Raw genomic sequence first — 16473 nt, forward strand, 5'->3', positions numbered from 1 at the left:
AACATAGGACAGACTTGTTGACATTTTATTAGAGAATTAACAAACATCTACCACAGATTTAACATACATTTTTACAATGTGGCATAATTTCAGTGACTTCCCTCGTTTACTTCATGATGATTTTATTCAGTCTAAAACTCTTGTTATGAATAAGAACAGAATAACTTGTACAACGCCAAACCTATTAAAAACTTGCATCATGGTGCAACTATATATTTTACAAAAAATAATTTGTGACTTACAGAATTAATGTCATATCAGAAACTTTTCACGTTACAAAATAAAAATATGGGACAAGACTTGTCATTTCAATACATCATTACACTACCACTTTCTTTAACAAGATACTGCACCTTGACCACACAGTCACATCAATCCAAACTTAATGTGTTTAAGGAACCTTTGTACACAAATTAACAAAACAAAAAAAAAAACCCCAAAAAACCCCACGATTTCTTTATTCTAGAAAAATACAGAAACATTGAATAGTTTGAAATTTTCAAAGTCTAAGGGGCACAACTCTGTCAAACATTATTTAATGAAAACCAAATAAGAATTCTCATGATGTATCTATATACAAATGAATGTGCATCCATATAGAGATAATAAGTGGAAACTGAATTATGAAGAAGGGCGGAAAAGGGTAACACATGTAAATGTATATGCACCCATCATTTCATGGGAGTATAAAGTAGTACCTTGTCAATGAAAAGCAGATCTTTTTTATGTGCAGTGTACAAAGGTTCCTTAAGGTTTTTCAGTTTCCATCCATGAAAAATAATATGGTTAAAAAGGAATTGTGTCATGATTCATTAGAGTGACTAACAGACAAGACGATCTCAATCCAGTTATCAATAAAACAGTATTTATACAGTAAAAAGACAGAGGCTGACTTCATACCAGCTACATACTTTGTTCTTAAAATGAATAAATTACGCAATACATGTGTAATACATAAAATACATTCAAACAAAAGTCCTGAACTTTTGTAAAATGCAGAAAACAGTGCATTCTTATGAGAGTTCATTTACACCTACAACTTGGTGTGAATCGTTTCAGTTCTTATACATTTCATTACTAAACCTGTCAAAAAATCAACTCTCCTTCATCGAGTTTGTCTGGGGAGTCTATCTAATGAAGAGATCTGGAATTCTAAGCCATTTAAAAGCTTGCCGTCTTTTTTCTCTCTTTCATACACATATACACTACTACATATATGTAGATAAACACATTGAGTACAGAGCTGGAGCACTTGTTTGTCAGTTTGGTAATCACTAAGAGACCTTGGATATACTGTCAGGAATTCTGTCAATCAGCGTGTCCATTTGTCAGGGTCTGGCGATAGTACGGGAACGTGGGGAGGTGTTTCCTCATTTGATCTGAGAAGTAAGCCTCTACTTCCTGCATGTAATCCAAAATCTCACTTCCCTCCTGTAAAGGCAATCATTACTGACAGATCAAACCCCACAACACGTGCATTTCTATTCCATTTTCAAAAAAGGTTCATTACAGCTCTGCCCAAGTGAAATTTTGAAGTTTTAGAGAAACAGAATGCCCTCGTGTGTACATTTTACTGTTTAATACTTTCACTATACAGTGATCACAGTGTATGGTGTTTTTTTAAAATACAAGTCTACAAGATTTGTTAGGCTTTAGGTCACTTTCCGACATTGTTTATATTTCATTACAAGCTGAAGACTTTGATAGGCCTGTTGTTTTTCTGACCTTGTTATACTGTAAGTGATTTTAATTTCGCGGTGCTAAAAGTTCGCGGTCTTTCATTTTGGTCTAATTGCGATGGTTTTATTTACGCAGAATTCAAATTTTATTTGATTACTGGTAACTGTTCAAAACGTATTGTGGCACACTTGCAAAATCATTGCGGTTGTTTTAATTTCGTGGGAAAATCCCCCAAATGCGAACATAGTGAAATTAAAACCACTGCAATCATTTCCCCATTTACAGTATTTCATTACAACTTTGTTAGGCCTCTGTTGATTCTCTGACCTTTCATTACAAGCAGCAGATTTTGTTTGAACTTGGTTGCTTTTCTTAATTCATTATACATGTATTTACAGATCTCGGACTTTGTTCAACCTTGGTTGGTTTTCTGACCTAGTTATATTTAATTACAAAGCATGTCTCGATTGATTTCCCGACCTACTTATATTTCATTCAGGTCTCGATTGATTTCCTGACCTACATGTGTACTTATATTTCATTCAGGTCTCGATTGATTTTCTGAGCATGTTACATTTCATTACAAGCCAGGCCTAGGTTTATTTCCCGACCTACAGTGTACTTATATTTCATTCAGGTCTCGATTGATTTTCTGACCTACTTATATTTCATTACAAGGTAGGCCTTGATTGATTTCCTGACATTCAGGCCTTGATTGATTTTCTGACCTTGTTATATTTCATTCAGGCCTTGACTGATTTTCTGACCTTGTTATACGTCTCGGCATTGTTGAAGACCAGCTTAACATCCTCCATCACTTCCTGAGGAGACCCGTACACCAAACACTGAAGACGATCTTTGATGATCTGGAAATCCAGCGGATGCTTGATAATCTGGTAGTAATCAGGAACCTAAAACAGTATCATTAAGATTAAAGCATTTCACTCTCTCAAAACTTTCTGTACATACATATATATTATTACTACAGTAACTTGATCCGAAGAGTCTAATCACGTCGAGTTGATAGGTGTGGATGTGAAGCATTTAGTTTGATCTGATGATTGACACCTGTCAACGAGACATTATCCAACTCTTTGGATCATGTTAATCCAACTCTTTGGATCATGTTACTGTAGTAATGACGAATTTATTATATACCCCCTTATGTATTTTTAATCCACATTTATAAGATAATAAATGTAATCCAAATTATCAAAAATATAGTGAAATTATATTTTGTGTACAGTTTTCTTTGTGATGCAGTCATTATTTTCCATAAAAATGTTGTGCTGATGCATTGTGATGTCATCACTTTCGGAGGATACTGATACAGAACCAGAAAACCACATTGTGGTGATCCGGAAAACCGGATCAAACTTTGTGAAATCAACAGTATCAAAAAACGAAACATTGATGGGTTTATAATACATGTATTTTTATCATATACATGATTACAAACTTAGCATTTATCTAAATGAATATTTGATGATCTGATCTTGGATTTGTACATCGTCAGAATGTACTATCAAATTGCAGTACAAATTGAAATATCGATACTAATATGTTCTGTAAAGATATGCCTGACCTCTTTCTTGTTGACAGGATTTAGAAAAGGCCAGCATGCTTTATGTTTCATGGTGTTGGCTACGATCTGTTCACATATCTACAATATAAACATGGATCTGTTCACATCTCTACAGTGTAAACATGGACCTGTTCACATCTCTACAATATAAACATGGATCTGTTTACATCTCTACAGTGTAAACATGGATCTGTTCACACCTCTACAATATAAACGTGGATCTGTTCACACCTCTACAATATAAACATGGATCTGTTCACATCTCTACAATATAAACATGGATCTGTTCACATCTCCAGTGTAAACATGAATCTGTTCTCTCATCTAACAAGTTACACAATTTTTTTTTCTACAGGCATGACAGCTTTATAACGGGATCAATATTTACACAGTTCAACTTGTCACATCTAGATTGTGTGTGACTCTATTCCAGCACCAAAGTTTGAATTTTGCTGTAAAAAATACTTACTTTTCCAGATATAACCCGAATTTGGGAATTTCCCTGGCTCTAAGCATGTTTAGATAAGACATTTTTCAAACTACATATCATAATCTATCCACAATGCATGATTTAGAGTAATATCTTGCATTTGAATGTCAGTGTGCCAGTACATGTGTATTTAAACTCAATCATTCACTACTGAGTGCAATCCAGAGTCTGAGGGTGCCCCTCGTAACAACCCAGCACATGACACAGGTAACTTACAGATAAATCTGAGGGTGCCCGTCGTGACGACCCCGCACGTGACGCAGGTACCTCCTCTTCTGTGGACCGTTTCCCACCCCTGTCCCTGCTTTGCATCTGCTTTGAAGGCCTGCCCCGTCGTGCTGTCCCGTCCTGCGATCGGCGTTGTGACTTCTTGGGAGGTGGGGCTTCCTCCTCTTCTGTATCAGAACTATCATGAGTCCCTTCCACTTCACTCTCCTCCTCTTCTGTTGTACTGCCCTCCGACTCCTCGTAATTCCGCCGCTTAGGAGGGGCTGAAAGTGTACAAAAGCAGTTGTACATAAAGTAGCAAAAAATTACGTAAAGTTGAAGTCGATTGTCTTACACAGAACATCATTCAAAATTTTCTCAATCCCCTTTTAAATACGGTTAATCTTTTATCTTAGTACATTACTTTTGTACCTCTTTTATTCTTTACTGCCATTCTCCTGGCTGTGTTTGATCTGGATGACCTTTTTACCCCCGTTTTACACTCATTGCACTCCCACTGACCTCTGCAAAAAAAAAGTTCAGTATTTCTACATATCTACATGCAACATCTCATAAAGGATTATACTTGGGGAAACACAAAATTAACAACTCTTTCTCTATGAAGAAAAATTTAACAAGTGTTTCTCTTAGCCAGATATGATCTTATTGAAACTCTGATAAGGAAATATGAAAAATTTACAACAAACTGTTACATTTCAATCAAATTTATCCCAACACTACAGGTTTTATATAGGATTAAACATTCTTTTGGAAGAATTTATCGATGTGTAAACTCCGTTACATTTTACTCACAAACTGAATAAAAGTGCGAAGCACTTTTATGTTAAGCTTGTTAGTAAAATGTCCAGAGTCTACACATCGATAAATTCTTCAAAAAGAATGTTTGATTCTTATAATTCCAATTCATTCACTTTATTAACAATTGCAAAAATTTGAATAGTTTCCCCGCACTATGTTGTTTGTTTTCAGGCGTGTATGAATACATCGCGTTTTCGGATTGATTGATGTGTAGACTCTTGTTCAGCTTTATTTTTGTCCAATCAAAACAATTGTAATAAATAAGATTGGAATTATATAAAGATATTTCTGAAATGAAACAAATAAAAAATCTGAAAACAAGAGTCTCCATCCCAATGCAAAATTAACAAGTTCTATAACTCCTGTAAAATTTGTCGAATTAAAATGGTGGTGCAATATGATTTACTACATGTGGTGACCAACAATCCTACAAAATTTGATCAAAATCTGTGGAGCGGTTTTGGAGGAGTTGCGTCCACAAAGTGTTCCTATAGCGTAGCAAGTACAAATTCAACAAAGTCCCATAACTCCTGTAAAATTTGTTGATTCAAAATGATGGCGCTGTATGATCAACTACATATGGTGATTAACAATCATACAAAATTTGATCAAAATCTGGAGCGGTTTTGGAGGAGTTGCGTCTACAAAGCGTTCCCATAGGGTAGCATGTACAAATTCAACAAAGTTTTATAACTCCTGTAAAATTTGTCGTATTAAAATGGTGATGTAATATGCTTTACTACATATGGTGACCAACAATCCTACAAAATTTGATCAAAATCTGTGGAGCGGTTTTGGAGGAGTTGCGTCCACGAAGTGTTTCTATAGTGTATCATGTACAAATTCAACAAAGTTCCATAACTCCTGTAAAATTTGTCGAATTAAAATGGTGATGCAATACGATTTACTATATCCCACAACAATGAATTGCTGGCAATATTCAATTTCAGCAATGCCAAAACCCTCGCTATTTTGACTTTCCCCGCAATTTCCGCAATGCTAGTAAATTTGTTGCACAAATTTAACTATAATGAATTACATGTACCTCAAAATTCCCCTTTAAGTATCTATATCTAACTATTGCCACTTTTACCAATAACAACATTTATTTGGGAAGTCTAATTATTTTTACCTGGGAGGTCGCCGTAAAGGGGGTTCATGGCACTCCAAGTGGAATGCAGCTGGACACTTGGCACAGAAAATTAGATTTTCATCATGGCCACACTGTACACATTTCTCTTCATGTTCTATTTCACTCTCATCCTATAATAAACAAAACAGTGCTTACCATTATAACACACCACACTAAAACACTTCAAATATGTCGTGTGTTAAGCACAACTCACTGAAGAAAATTGTTACGGATGAAAATCATAATATTTTGGTCAATAAACAAGTACAGTCTACTCCGGACATAATGAAATTCAGGGGACCAACATGAAATTGTTCATTATATCCAAAGTTCAATATAACCATTGCTGAACTACACAAATATTGCTACTGGTGGATTTATTTTAGCTTCAATATAACAGATAGTTCAATATAACTGACTTCAATATAAGTGGAGTGGACTGCATTTTGAAAACTGAAATCTCTGAAATTTCCAACATGGAGGCCTCTGGTGACGGCCATATGTGCTGACCAGCATGAAGAGGATTAAGTATGTAAGTAATCTCTGAAATTTACCTTATTCAGGAAAAAATTTGCATAATGATATTTATAAAATTAAAAAACTTCAAACCCATGCAAAATTTGAACTTAAAATCTTTAGATTGGCAGTCATAAACCTTCATCCACTAAAGTAAGATCACCCCAAACGTTGAACAAGAGCACCGCAAACGGTACATACGCCCGTGAAAATGCTTACATTGGTCATTTTTCTTAAGCCATAATTTGTAGAGCTTTGCTTCAGTAGTATCAGCCATAGGCTGTGTGACATATTTTCTTTGCACTGTATCAATAAAGGGTCTTAGCTTAAAACTGACATGAGGGGGATAGACAAACCAAGAGTACTGTGTGTAAAATATTTCCCCAAATTTGAGAAAGTTCAACAACTTGTAATTTTCTCAAAAATTAAAGAAAATCAAAATCCTTGCCACATGCCCATCTTCCATACCCATAAAAATACTCTGTAAAATAAGAAGGTCCTCACCTGAAAACTGTGGAAGAAGAAAAAAAGTACTCTCTATGCGATATTTCCTCAAAACTGACTAAGTTCAATAACCTGTAATTTTCTCAAAAATTAAAGAAAATCAAAATCCTTGCCACATGCACACCTTCAGTATCCATATAAGCACTCTGTAAAATAAGAAGGTTTTCACTTGACAACTGAAGGAAATGTTCACCACACAAATCATGTATTCTCTATGTAATGAGTCCTCAAAAAGGACTACATGTAAGTTCAACAACCTGTAATAATTTTCTCAGAAATTGAAGAAAATCAAAATCCTTGCCGCATGCACATCTTCCATACCCATACAGACACTCTGTAAAAAAGATGGCCCTCACATGAAAATTGTGGAAGGAGTTAGATGGACAAATTATGTACCCTCTATATAACAATAATTTTCAATTAAAGGGGCAAAACTCCTGCATGAGAGGTCGAAATGGATCAAAATTGCAATATGATCTAGAATGATCCACAAAGAAGCTACAAAGCAAGTTCCAGCTTGATATGTGACAGAGAAATAAAATTAGAAACAGAAAACCCTGAACAGGCGGGCGGACAGAAGACATCGCTGTACCATAATACGTCCCGTCTAAAGATGGGCACTCTGAAGATGGGCACATAAAAACACAAGGAATATACAATGCACATATTTTCCCGATGTCAATTTATGAATTTGATTTGAAACAAAATCCATTATTATTAACATGTAGCATAATCACCTTGATTTATAAGAAAAAAATCAATATAAGCACCCAGGGGTGCATAAGCCGAGTTGCATGGGATACATTGTAAAGTCAGGAATGATGTGGCATATTTATAATTGTGAAGAACTAATTTCAGTTTTAAACTTTTCGAGTTACTGTCCAGAACCATATTTGTCTGAAGTTTTCAATCTATTTTCGGTCACTGTGACCTTGACCTTTTTTCTCCAAAATCAATAGGGGCCTTGCTTTGCTGGTATCCAACAATATATCCAAGTTTCATTTGATTCAAATTAAAATTTTTCGAGTTATCCTCCGGAAACCAATTTTTTTTAAAAATTTTAAATCGAATTTCTGTCACTGTGACCTTTGACCTATTTCCTCAAAAATCAATAGGGGTCTTCCTTACCTGGTACATAATAATATCTTTAAGTATCATTTGATTCGGATTTAAACTTTCTGAGTTATCATCCGGAAACCAAACATTTCTGAAATTTTCATTCTATATTCGGTCACTGTGACCTTGACCTTTGTTCTCCAAAATCAATAAGGGTCTTCCTTACCTGGTATCTAACAAATATATCAAAGTTTCATTTGATTCGGATTTAAACTTTCTGAGTTATCATCTGGAAACCAAATTTTTCTGAAATTTTCATTCTATATTCGGTCACTGACCTTGACCTTTGTTCTCCAAAATCAATAGGAGTCTTCCTTACCTGGTACCCAACAATATATCAAAGTTTCATTTGATTCGGATTAAACCTTTCTGAGTTATCATCCGGAAACCAAATTTTACTGAAATTTTCATTCTATTTTCGGTCAGTGACCTTGACCTTTGACCATTTTTCTCCAAAATCAATAGGGGTCTTCCTTACCTGGTACCCAACAATATCTCAAAGTTTCATTTGATTAGATTGTAAACTTTCTGAGTTATCATCCGGAAACCAATTGTTGATGCCCGCATCACCAAACCAATAGCCAAGTTCAACTTCGTTGTAACTCGGCTAAATTTTTTTTGGACTAAACACACATGTAATTTTAAAAGAAATGCAAAAGAAATAATTATAATCTGCACATACACTTCCTTCATCATAAGAATCTGATACACGATAACTCTTTGGTAGATCCCGAGTTCTTCTTCTAGAATGATTTGGCTGCAAGATAAATATATTTTTCAATTAGGTGACTGAACGTTGCTGAAATTTTAAACATCCATAAAAAATATAATTTTTTTTCAATATCTGACGTACATCACAAGCTGGGCATAGCCAGTCCCCTTTGGGAATCTGAAACAGCGCTGGCCGTAAACAGTGCATATGAAATGCCTGATTACATTCATCACACAGGAGCAGAGCCGAATCGTCGCCTTTCTTACGACAAATCTTGCATTTCTGAAAAAAACAACCAAAAACAAAAGTTCTGTAAATAAGCAACAAAGAAAATAAATTCCAAATATTTATTCTTTTCAGAATGATGTCTTCTGTGCTCACTACAATGCAATTGTGATTTTTTTCCCCATGAAGCTTGCTTTGCTACAGAAATAAAGGATATCTTTACCGCATTTTCTGCTGACTTCTCCCACTTGATGCTTGCATCCATGATTCCCATTAGGACATGAAGTCGAGACACAGTGCTGGCGTTTTCCACCGCCTCTCTCCACTTAGATATCCCCAAACACACCGAGATCTCCTCCTCTGTACATTTTAAACATTGATTATAGTGATTATCTAATCTACTCATTCCTAAAATCAATGATTATAGTGATTATCTAATCTACTCATTCCTAAAAACAGTGGTTATAGTGATAATCTAAGCTACTCATTCATAAAATCTATGATACACATGGGAATGTATTTCCATAGAATTCCTTTAAATTTATATTTTATCTGTATAAATTCACAATTTTTTTAAAAAATAAAATCTTACCCATGTATAAAAGAGAAAAGCTTTTTGAGTTGCATCTTTTCTTTCTTCCAAAATTTATTCTAATATTTTCATTAAATTTAAATGTTAAAAGTACTTAGTTGTACAGCTCTAAGTACATGTACCTTTTTCCTCCGAGTCGCTGTTGTCCTCCGATTTCACCAGGATCTTCTTTTTACTGACAGTCATGATACCTTGACGAAACTTCTCCAGTACATTTTCCTGAACTTCCAGTAGACATTCCGCCTGCAGGTTCAAATCATGTCATTCATACAAAATTTCGAACTTAAATTACACTTATAAAAATTGCCCTCCCCCTCTTCAATGTACAATAATAGTACTGTGAATTGTTGAATATAAAGATGTGATTGTTCAGTGCCACGATTTCATATAAGCAACACTTCACTATATAGACAAAAGCTTAAAATTTATGGTTACCATCATGGAAATATCTGTGGATGTCTCCAGTTTTTTCTCCCAGATGGCAAATTCGTCCACTCCTCCTAGTCCTCCATTCCTCAGCTTCAGCTCTGTGTCCAGCAATTCCTGTCAATAAACATACTCAGACTGCAAACGAACAAACCAGGACAGAAAATAAATCCCGACTGTACACAAATAATGGACTGTAAAACAGTATCAACAACTGGGGATCATACATGTACATGTACATAGCTGGATGTATACATGTAGAAAGGACAGAATTCTGCGAAAAATAATAATCTATATGTGAATGGTTGAATCAAGTGCACTGTATCTCAACTGTATATTCAACAGTATTTTATCAACAAGTAGAACTTTTTATTTGATGCTACATTCAATGTCAAAATGTATGCAGGTAACTTTATCTAATATTGAAATTTTACAGCAACAATTAAAATAAGGATCTAAATACATGTATTGTCAGACTTGGCAAACAAGTTCAAATCTTCTCTAAGATTTAATAAATGTGAATTTTAAAGGAAAGCATGAGGTATACAAAAGATGAGTTCATTAAAACTACCTCTCAATTTTTCTGTGCATGAAGATAAGATGCAATTAATGTAACAAAAGAGAAAGCTAAAGTGAAGGCAAAGTTTACTTTTTAAAAGTTCCAAATGTTTGAATTTTAGGTGAAAAATTGTGGTAATTTCTGAAGCAGTGAGGGTATGATATGCAAAAACCAAACTTAAGAGTACGATAATGAAGGATGACGATCATGATGTCATACCTTTTTAAAGTGAGGCTCATTTTCATCATACTCCGATGTCTAATAAATAAAAAGTTATCCTAAAGAAACATTTCTGCTTTCATTAACTAAGCAATATATTAAGAAAAGCTTCATTATACGATGTGACTGAAAAGATCCCCCCCCCCCCCCCCCCCCACCACATCTGGATACCATTCATGATACATTACTATGGTTAAATTCATGATACATTACTATGGTTACTTTCAATACATCTAATAAGGAACAAGGTATGTTTGTTAACCATGCCCCTCTTCCCATAAATCAAAATGAAGTGCACCGCCACGGCACATGATACGCCCGTCACATATTGTTAACATGAACATATCACCATGAAGAGATAGGTATGCATGGAACCAAATGTCAACCTTCCTTTAAGAATCTTACCCACTTTATGGCCTCATGTGACATTGCTTCAAATATTGATAATGTAAGCTTAATGATTTTTAAAAGGATATAAAAACATTTTCCCAAATGTTTTCAATGAAATGATTAAAGTGCAAGATAGCCCTTTATCCAAGCAAACAACTTACAATAAATGGGAGTACTCAAAAAGGTTGATTTATTCAACATATCAAAAAATACATATATCAGTATCTGCCTTTGTCAAATCTTCAAGTATAAAAGTAAAATATGCATGGTGATGTCAATATAAATAAATATAGATTAAAAACGGTTATTTCAAACACTGGTGCATCTCCTATGGTGTAGTTATTAATTAGAAAAAAATAATACATCATATATTTCTCAACTGGTTTTGTTAGACTTGAGAAATGCACATCTGCAGCTTTGCTCATTGTATTTTAAGGAATGAAGAACAATGCACAGCATAATAAAACATCAAACATTAGTCATTATGTTTATTCTTAGACTGTAAAACTGTCATCTTAGTGAGACATGACAATCTGCACCTTGTTGTTGAGATATAAAATAAAAATATATTTTACAATATCATATTAATTCTTAAACTTTATACCAAATTAACTTTCAAAGTAATGGCTACCAATTAGAACTGTTCTAAAATTTGACAGATCAATTAGAAGGCCAGATTCCTCTGCCCAATTCCCGATTGCAAGAGATATAGATAGCACCTCCTTGATCAGATTGCTGTAACAGAAATCTTCTAAACTCATTAATTAATCTGTAATTTGACAGAATGCAATTTTTCTGTTAGCAAAATGCCTCCTGAATTGCTTGATAATTACACCCATGGGACAAGGGAAATTTCTCTTGTTACTGACACAAAAGAAATAATTTGTTTGTTATATACTGCTGTATAGTACAGTGTATATAATGAAGAATGTGTAGTTTCTTGAATTAACATTTTTTAATATGGTTATTGTAATACTATTTCATCTGTTCAGATTTACACAAATGCCCAATCTGCAGCTTTGTTCATTGTATATCTTTTTTCTGAACAATGCCACAGCCATAACAAAACATCAAAATACTAATCATTAAAATAGGCCTTTATACATATTGCAACCATTTGTTGTCTTAGTGAGAAATGATACTCTGCATATAGGTTGCTGAGAAAAAAAATTAAAAATTATATAGTACAATGTCAAATTAATTTTGAAAATAAAGACTAACCACAACAAACAAATTCACTTTCACAAATAATTTCTGGTATATCTGCAATTAAGAGGCTAAGATCTCTCTGCCCAATTCCCTAGAGATAAAGATAACACCTGCTTGATCATGTTGATCAGAGATGCTCTACACAAAACTCATTAATTAGTCTTGTCAAAATGCCCTTTGCATGCTACTCCCATGGGACAAGTGGAATTTCTCATGTTATTGTTAGAAACAAAGGAAACATTACATAAGCTAAAAAAAGCTGTACAGTATATCATAAAAAAAATATGTGTTTTCTTGATGTAACATTTTTGAATGAGGTTTTCTACAAAACTCTTATATGAGTAGGGATTGTACCAATTATAACATACTTTTTTCAAAAAATCACTTCAACTAAATGTCACAGTGACCTTAAAGTACAGTGCGACACACCTTCTACCTAAGATGCATAAGTTGACCAAGTTTCATGATTCTAGATCAAATAGTTTTCAAGTTATGAGCCGGACAGGGTTTTACCATATTTGGCCATATCTCCTTAATTAAAAGTCACAGCGACCTGGTTTTAATGTGCGACACACCTTCTACCCAAGATGTATCAACTGACAAAGTTTGATTATTCTAGGCCTTATAGTATTTAAGTTATGAGCCGGACACGAAAAAGCTAACAGACGGACGGACGGACGGACATGAAGGCCATAACATAATACGGCCCGTCTTAAGACGGGCGTATAAAAATCAGCATTACATACAGTACACATTAAACGTGAATAGTGAAACAAGAGAGACAACTCAATGAGACCATGTAACTAATGCTGGAACAGTGGTGAATTTTAGTCTTCTTTTATGATATATTGTTTTCCATAAAAGCGTATAAAACTAAATTATTTCCTCAATCAGCAACCGAAATATTATCAGTTGTGCTCACTACTCAGTACTGTCATTTTGATGATGAGTGGAAACCCTAATACAATGCAAGTGACTGCTATTTTACAGGTGTTACTAATCAAAGCAGAGACTAATAAACCCAAAATATGTATCAAACACTGAACTAAACTTTTCTTATAACACAACCCAAGTGAATCAATTCAGCCCCTCTGTATGAATGAACACCACGTCCCAAAAAATTCAACATGGTTTCATATGAAAAATCAATTTTCAGAAGAAAACTGACAGTTTCTTGCAAATTATAATCATGTACATGCATATAAAACGCTTACCTTCTTATAAGCATCTATTAAACCCTGTTCTCCATCACAATCCCTGAGCTCTAAATTGGTTCTGCAATTACAGAAGTCGACAGATACATTGTACATAAATTATTCCATGTTACAATGTGAGTACAAATCTAAAACAATTTTTTTTTTGGTAGTATCTATCAAAATCAGAGCACTGCTAGGTGGAGCATCCCCTCACAATATGAAATAAATACAATAAATGTGGAATTACTCAGCATAAATATTCATGTGCAATAACTTTAAATAAAATGTCAAAATGCCCACATAAAGTTACAAGTAGTTTTCCAAATTATTTTCATAGGATCGAAATTTGCATGTTAAAAGGAAAGCAAAAGTCGATACTCATTCATATATTATTTTGTATTGTTAATTCACACATAAATTTAGTCGAAATTATTATTGAATCAATTGACATCCTAAAACATATTTCATCAATGACCTTGAAAATCAAAAGGGTTCTTCTTCATTCAATGCCACAGAAGTATGCAAGCTGTGATCATCGTCAGTCTGAAGGTTCTCTTTAAATCTTGCCCACAAGCTTACACACAAACGGACACACACATGATGCCATACCCCCTTTGCAACTAGTTGCACGAGGGGATAAAAATCATGACACTAGACACTCGAAACTACTGGCACACCTGGTTTTTGAAGATGTGATATAATCCTATCTGTTAGTCCATATACATGGTCAGAAGTAAGAGTTCTGTACAATATCACATCTCCTCTTTAGCTCCGCCCCCTACCTGTTAGCCCTTATCACAACTGTGTACAATATCACATTTCTTTAGCTCCGCCCCCTACCTGTTAGTCCTTATCACAGCTTTGTGTACAATAATGAATATCACATCTCTTTAGCTCTGCCCCCTACCTGTTAGCCCTTCTCACAGCTTTGTGTACAATATCACATCTCCTCTTTAGCTCTGCCCCCTACCTGTTAGCCCTTCTCACAGCTTTGTGTACAATATCACATCTTCTCTTTAGCTCCGCCCCCTACCTGTTAGCCCTTATCACAGCTTTGTGTACAATATTACATTTCCTCTTTAGCTCCGCCCCCTACCTGTTAGCCCTTATCACAGCTTTGTGTACAATATCGTATCTCTTTTTCAGCTCCGCCCTCAGATGATTTTCCCGTATCCCCTGTGGGTGGAGGCTGTCTATCAGGCAGTCCACATCTTTGACTGAGTCATAGGCAAACCACAGATTCTGTCCTATTTTGGGGGCTCTGAAAACATCATATGGCAGAGATGTATTCTTCCTGAATAATTATGCTACCCATACCTTTCTTAAATCATTGGGGTTGGAGTTTAAGCAATACAGAAAATTATGCAACATTGTTCAATGAAATCAGTTTTCTTCATCCTATCTCTAATTCATATTTTCCAACATGTAAAGGAAAATTCTTTGAAAGGGAAAGTCTAATGATTGGAAGATTTCATGAAAAGTGTGTAAAATTTGACAAATATTTACGTTTTCTCGGCAGGGGCTCGTGACTCCGACAGAGGCCCCTCGTCAGTGATCTCCATGTCATCCTCAGAATCGTCCGACTCCTGAGACTTTTGGACGTTATATTCAATGTAATCTGTCACCCAACCTACACAACAGTAAATCAAAATTGCACCATCAGACAGAACCATAACATGAACATAATGCACAGGGACACGAAATATTAAATCCAGCATGTGGCAACTTCTTTCATCAGTATGGAAAGCACAAGAGAACTATATTATAGTTAAGATCATTTGCACACACCATGACACATGTTTAGATGAGAAATTGAAAGTATCACATTACAGTTTGAAATAATGCAAATGTAATATGAAAATTCCAGCCAATACCCCACCCTAATAACAAAGCTTGCCTCTTTCTATGTAGAGTCCTGGCGTGGTCTGAGAAAACACCCAATATCTGTTGTGGTTCCGATCACTTCCTATAGGAGTCTGCCTTAATACAGCCTTAGCTAAGGCTATCCCTTCCTGTGAACAAAGGCAATTACACCATAAAATCTCATCTTATTTTGTGAATGAAAAGTCAATAGGTGAACCTAATAATGGTAGTGGCATAAACATTCAATTTACACACACATTCACAACATCAAAGTACAAAATGTACTCCTGGAAGATGGAACTTCTTCAAACATTCATCCCGTGGGGATCCGGGTTAGAATAGATCCTCAGTACCCCCTTGCTTGTCATAAGAGGCGACTAAATGGGGCAGTCCTTCGGATGAGACCGTAAAAACCGAGGTCCCATGTCACAGCAGGTGTGGTACGATAAAGATCCCTCCCTGCTCAATGGCCATTAGCGCCGAGTAAAGGCCTAAATTTTGCAGCCCTTCACCGGCAGTGGTGACGTCTCCATGAGTGAAATATTCTCAAGAGGGACGTTAACAATATTCAATCAATCAATCAAACATTCAAAGAAAAATCAATTACTATATATACATGTGTATATCAAATAGAATTCCTCTAATGAATTTACCTGTAAATGTTCATTTACAAAATGGATTTATTATTACGCAGAGACTCAGGCATGTTATGGAGGATGTCTTAACCTTTAACCCCTCCAATCAACAATGTACTTGTTCATGTAGTGTTTAACATGTGATGGTCATTTATATAAAAGAAAAGAAACAAAAATATCTGTTTATATAGTGCTCATAATTTGAAATATGCTGTTTGGTTTGAAGGTAAGATATTGTTTGGAGAACAATTTCTAGGACACAGTCATACAGGTGCATTATATTTCAAAGTGGGCCCACACTAAAGTTCTATGCAATATATTCATGTGTGCAGTGCTTGATGGCCTAGAGAAGTTGTAAGAAGTCCAACTCCCAACAAAACATAAATTTCAACAGGACC

General features: G+C 35.0%; 1 protein-coding gene across 2 annotated transcripts in view; it reads right to left on the bottom strand.

The window, feature by feature from the left end:
* Positions 1–9: 9 nt before the first annotated feature.
* Positions 10–16473, bottom strand: part of LOC125683663 (tyrosine-protein kinase BAZ1B-like) — a 36351-nt gene continuing 19887 nt past the window's right edge. The window contains exons 19-34 of one of the 2 annotated variants that reach the window (XM_048925089.2): positions 15475–15589; positions 15084–15207; positions 14674–14838; positions 13596–13656; positions 10783–10821; positions 10014–10121; positions 9701–9821; positions 9210–9346; positions 8903–9043; positions 8732–8806; positions 5914–6044; positions 4395–4486; positions 3972–4246; positions 3266–3343; positions 2448–2591; positions 10–1431 (exon numbers count right to left, since the gene is read on the bottom strand). In XM_048925089.2, coding sequence (XP_048781046.2) covers positions 1309–1431; positions 2448–2591; positions 3266–3343; positions 3972–4246; positions 4395–4486; positions 5914–6044; positions 8732–8806; positions 8903–9043; positions 9210–9346; positions 9701–9821; positions 10014–10121; positions 10783–10821; positions 13596–13656; positions 14674–14838; positions 15084–15207; positions 15475–15589 — 1929 coding nt within the window. In that variant the 3' untranslated portion in view covers positions 10–1308. The remainder of the gene's footprint in view (positions 1432–2447; positions 2592–3265; positions 3344–3971; positions 4247–4394; positions 4487–5913; positions 6045–8731; positions 8807–8902; positions 9044–9209; positions 9347–9700; positions 9822–10013; positions 10122–10782; positions 10822–13595; positions 13657–14673; positions 14839–15083; positions 15208–15474; positions 15590–16473) is intronic. The other variant, XM_056140625.1, reaches the window with a different exon arrangement.

Source organism: Ostrea edulis, chromosome 6 (genome assembly GCF_947568905.1).
Source record: "Ostrea edulis chromosome 6, xbOstEdul1.1, whole genome shotgun sequence".
NCBI classification, from domain to species: Eukaryota; Metazoa; Mollusca; class Bivalvia; order Ostreida; family Ostreidae; genus Ostrea; species Ostrea edulis.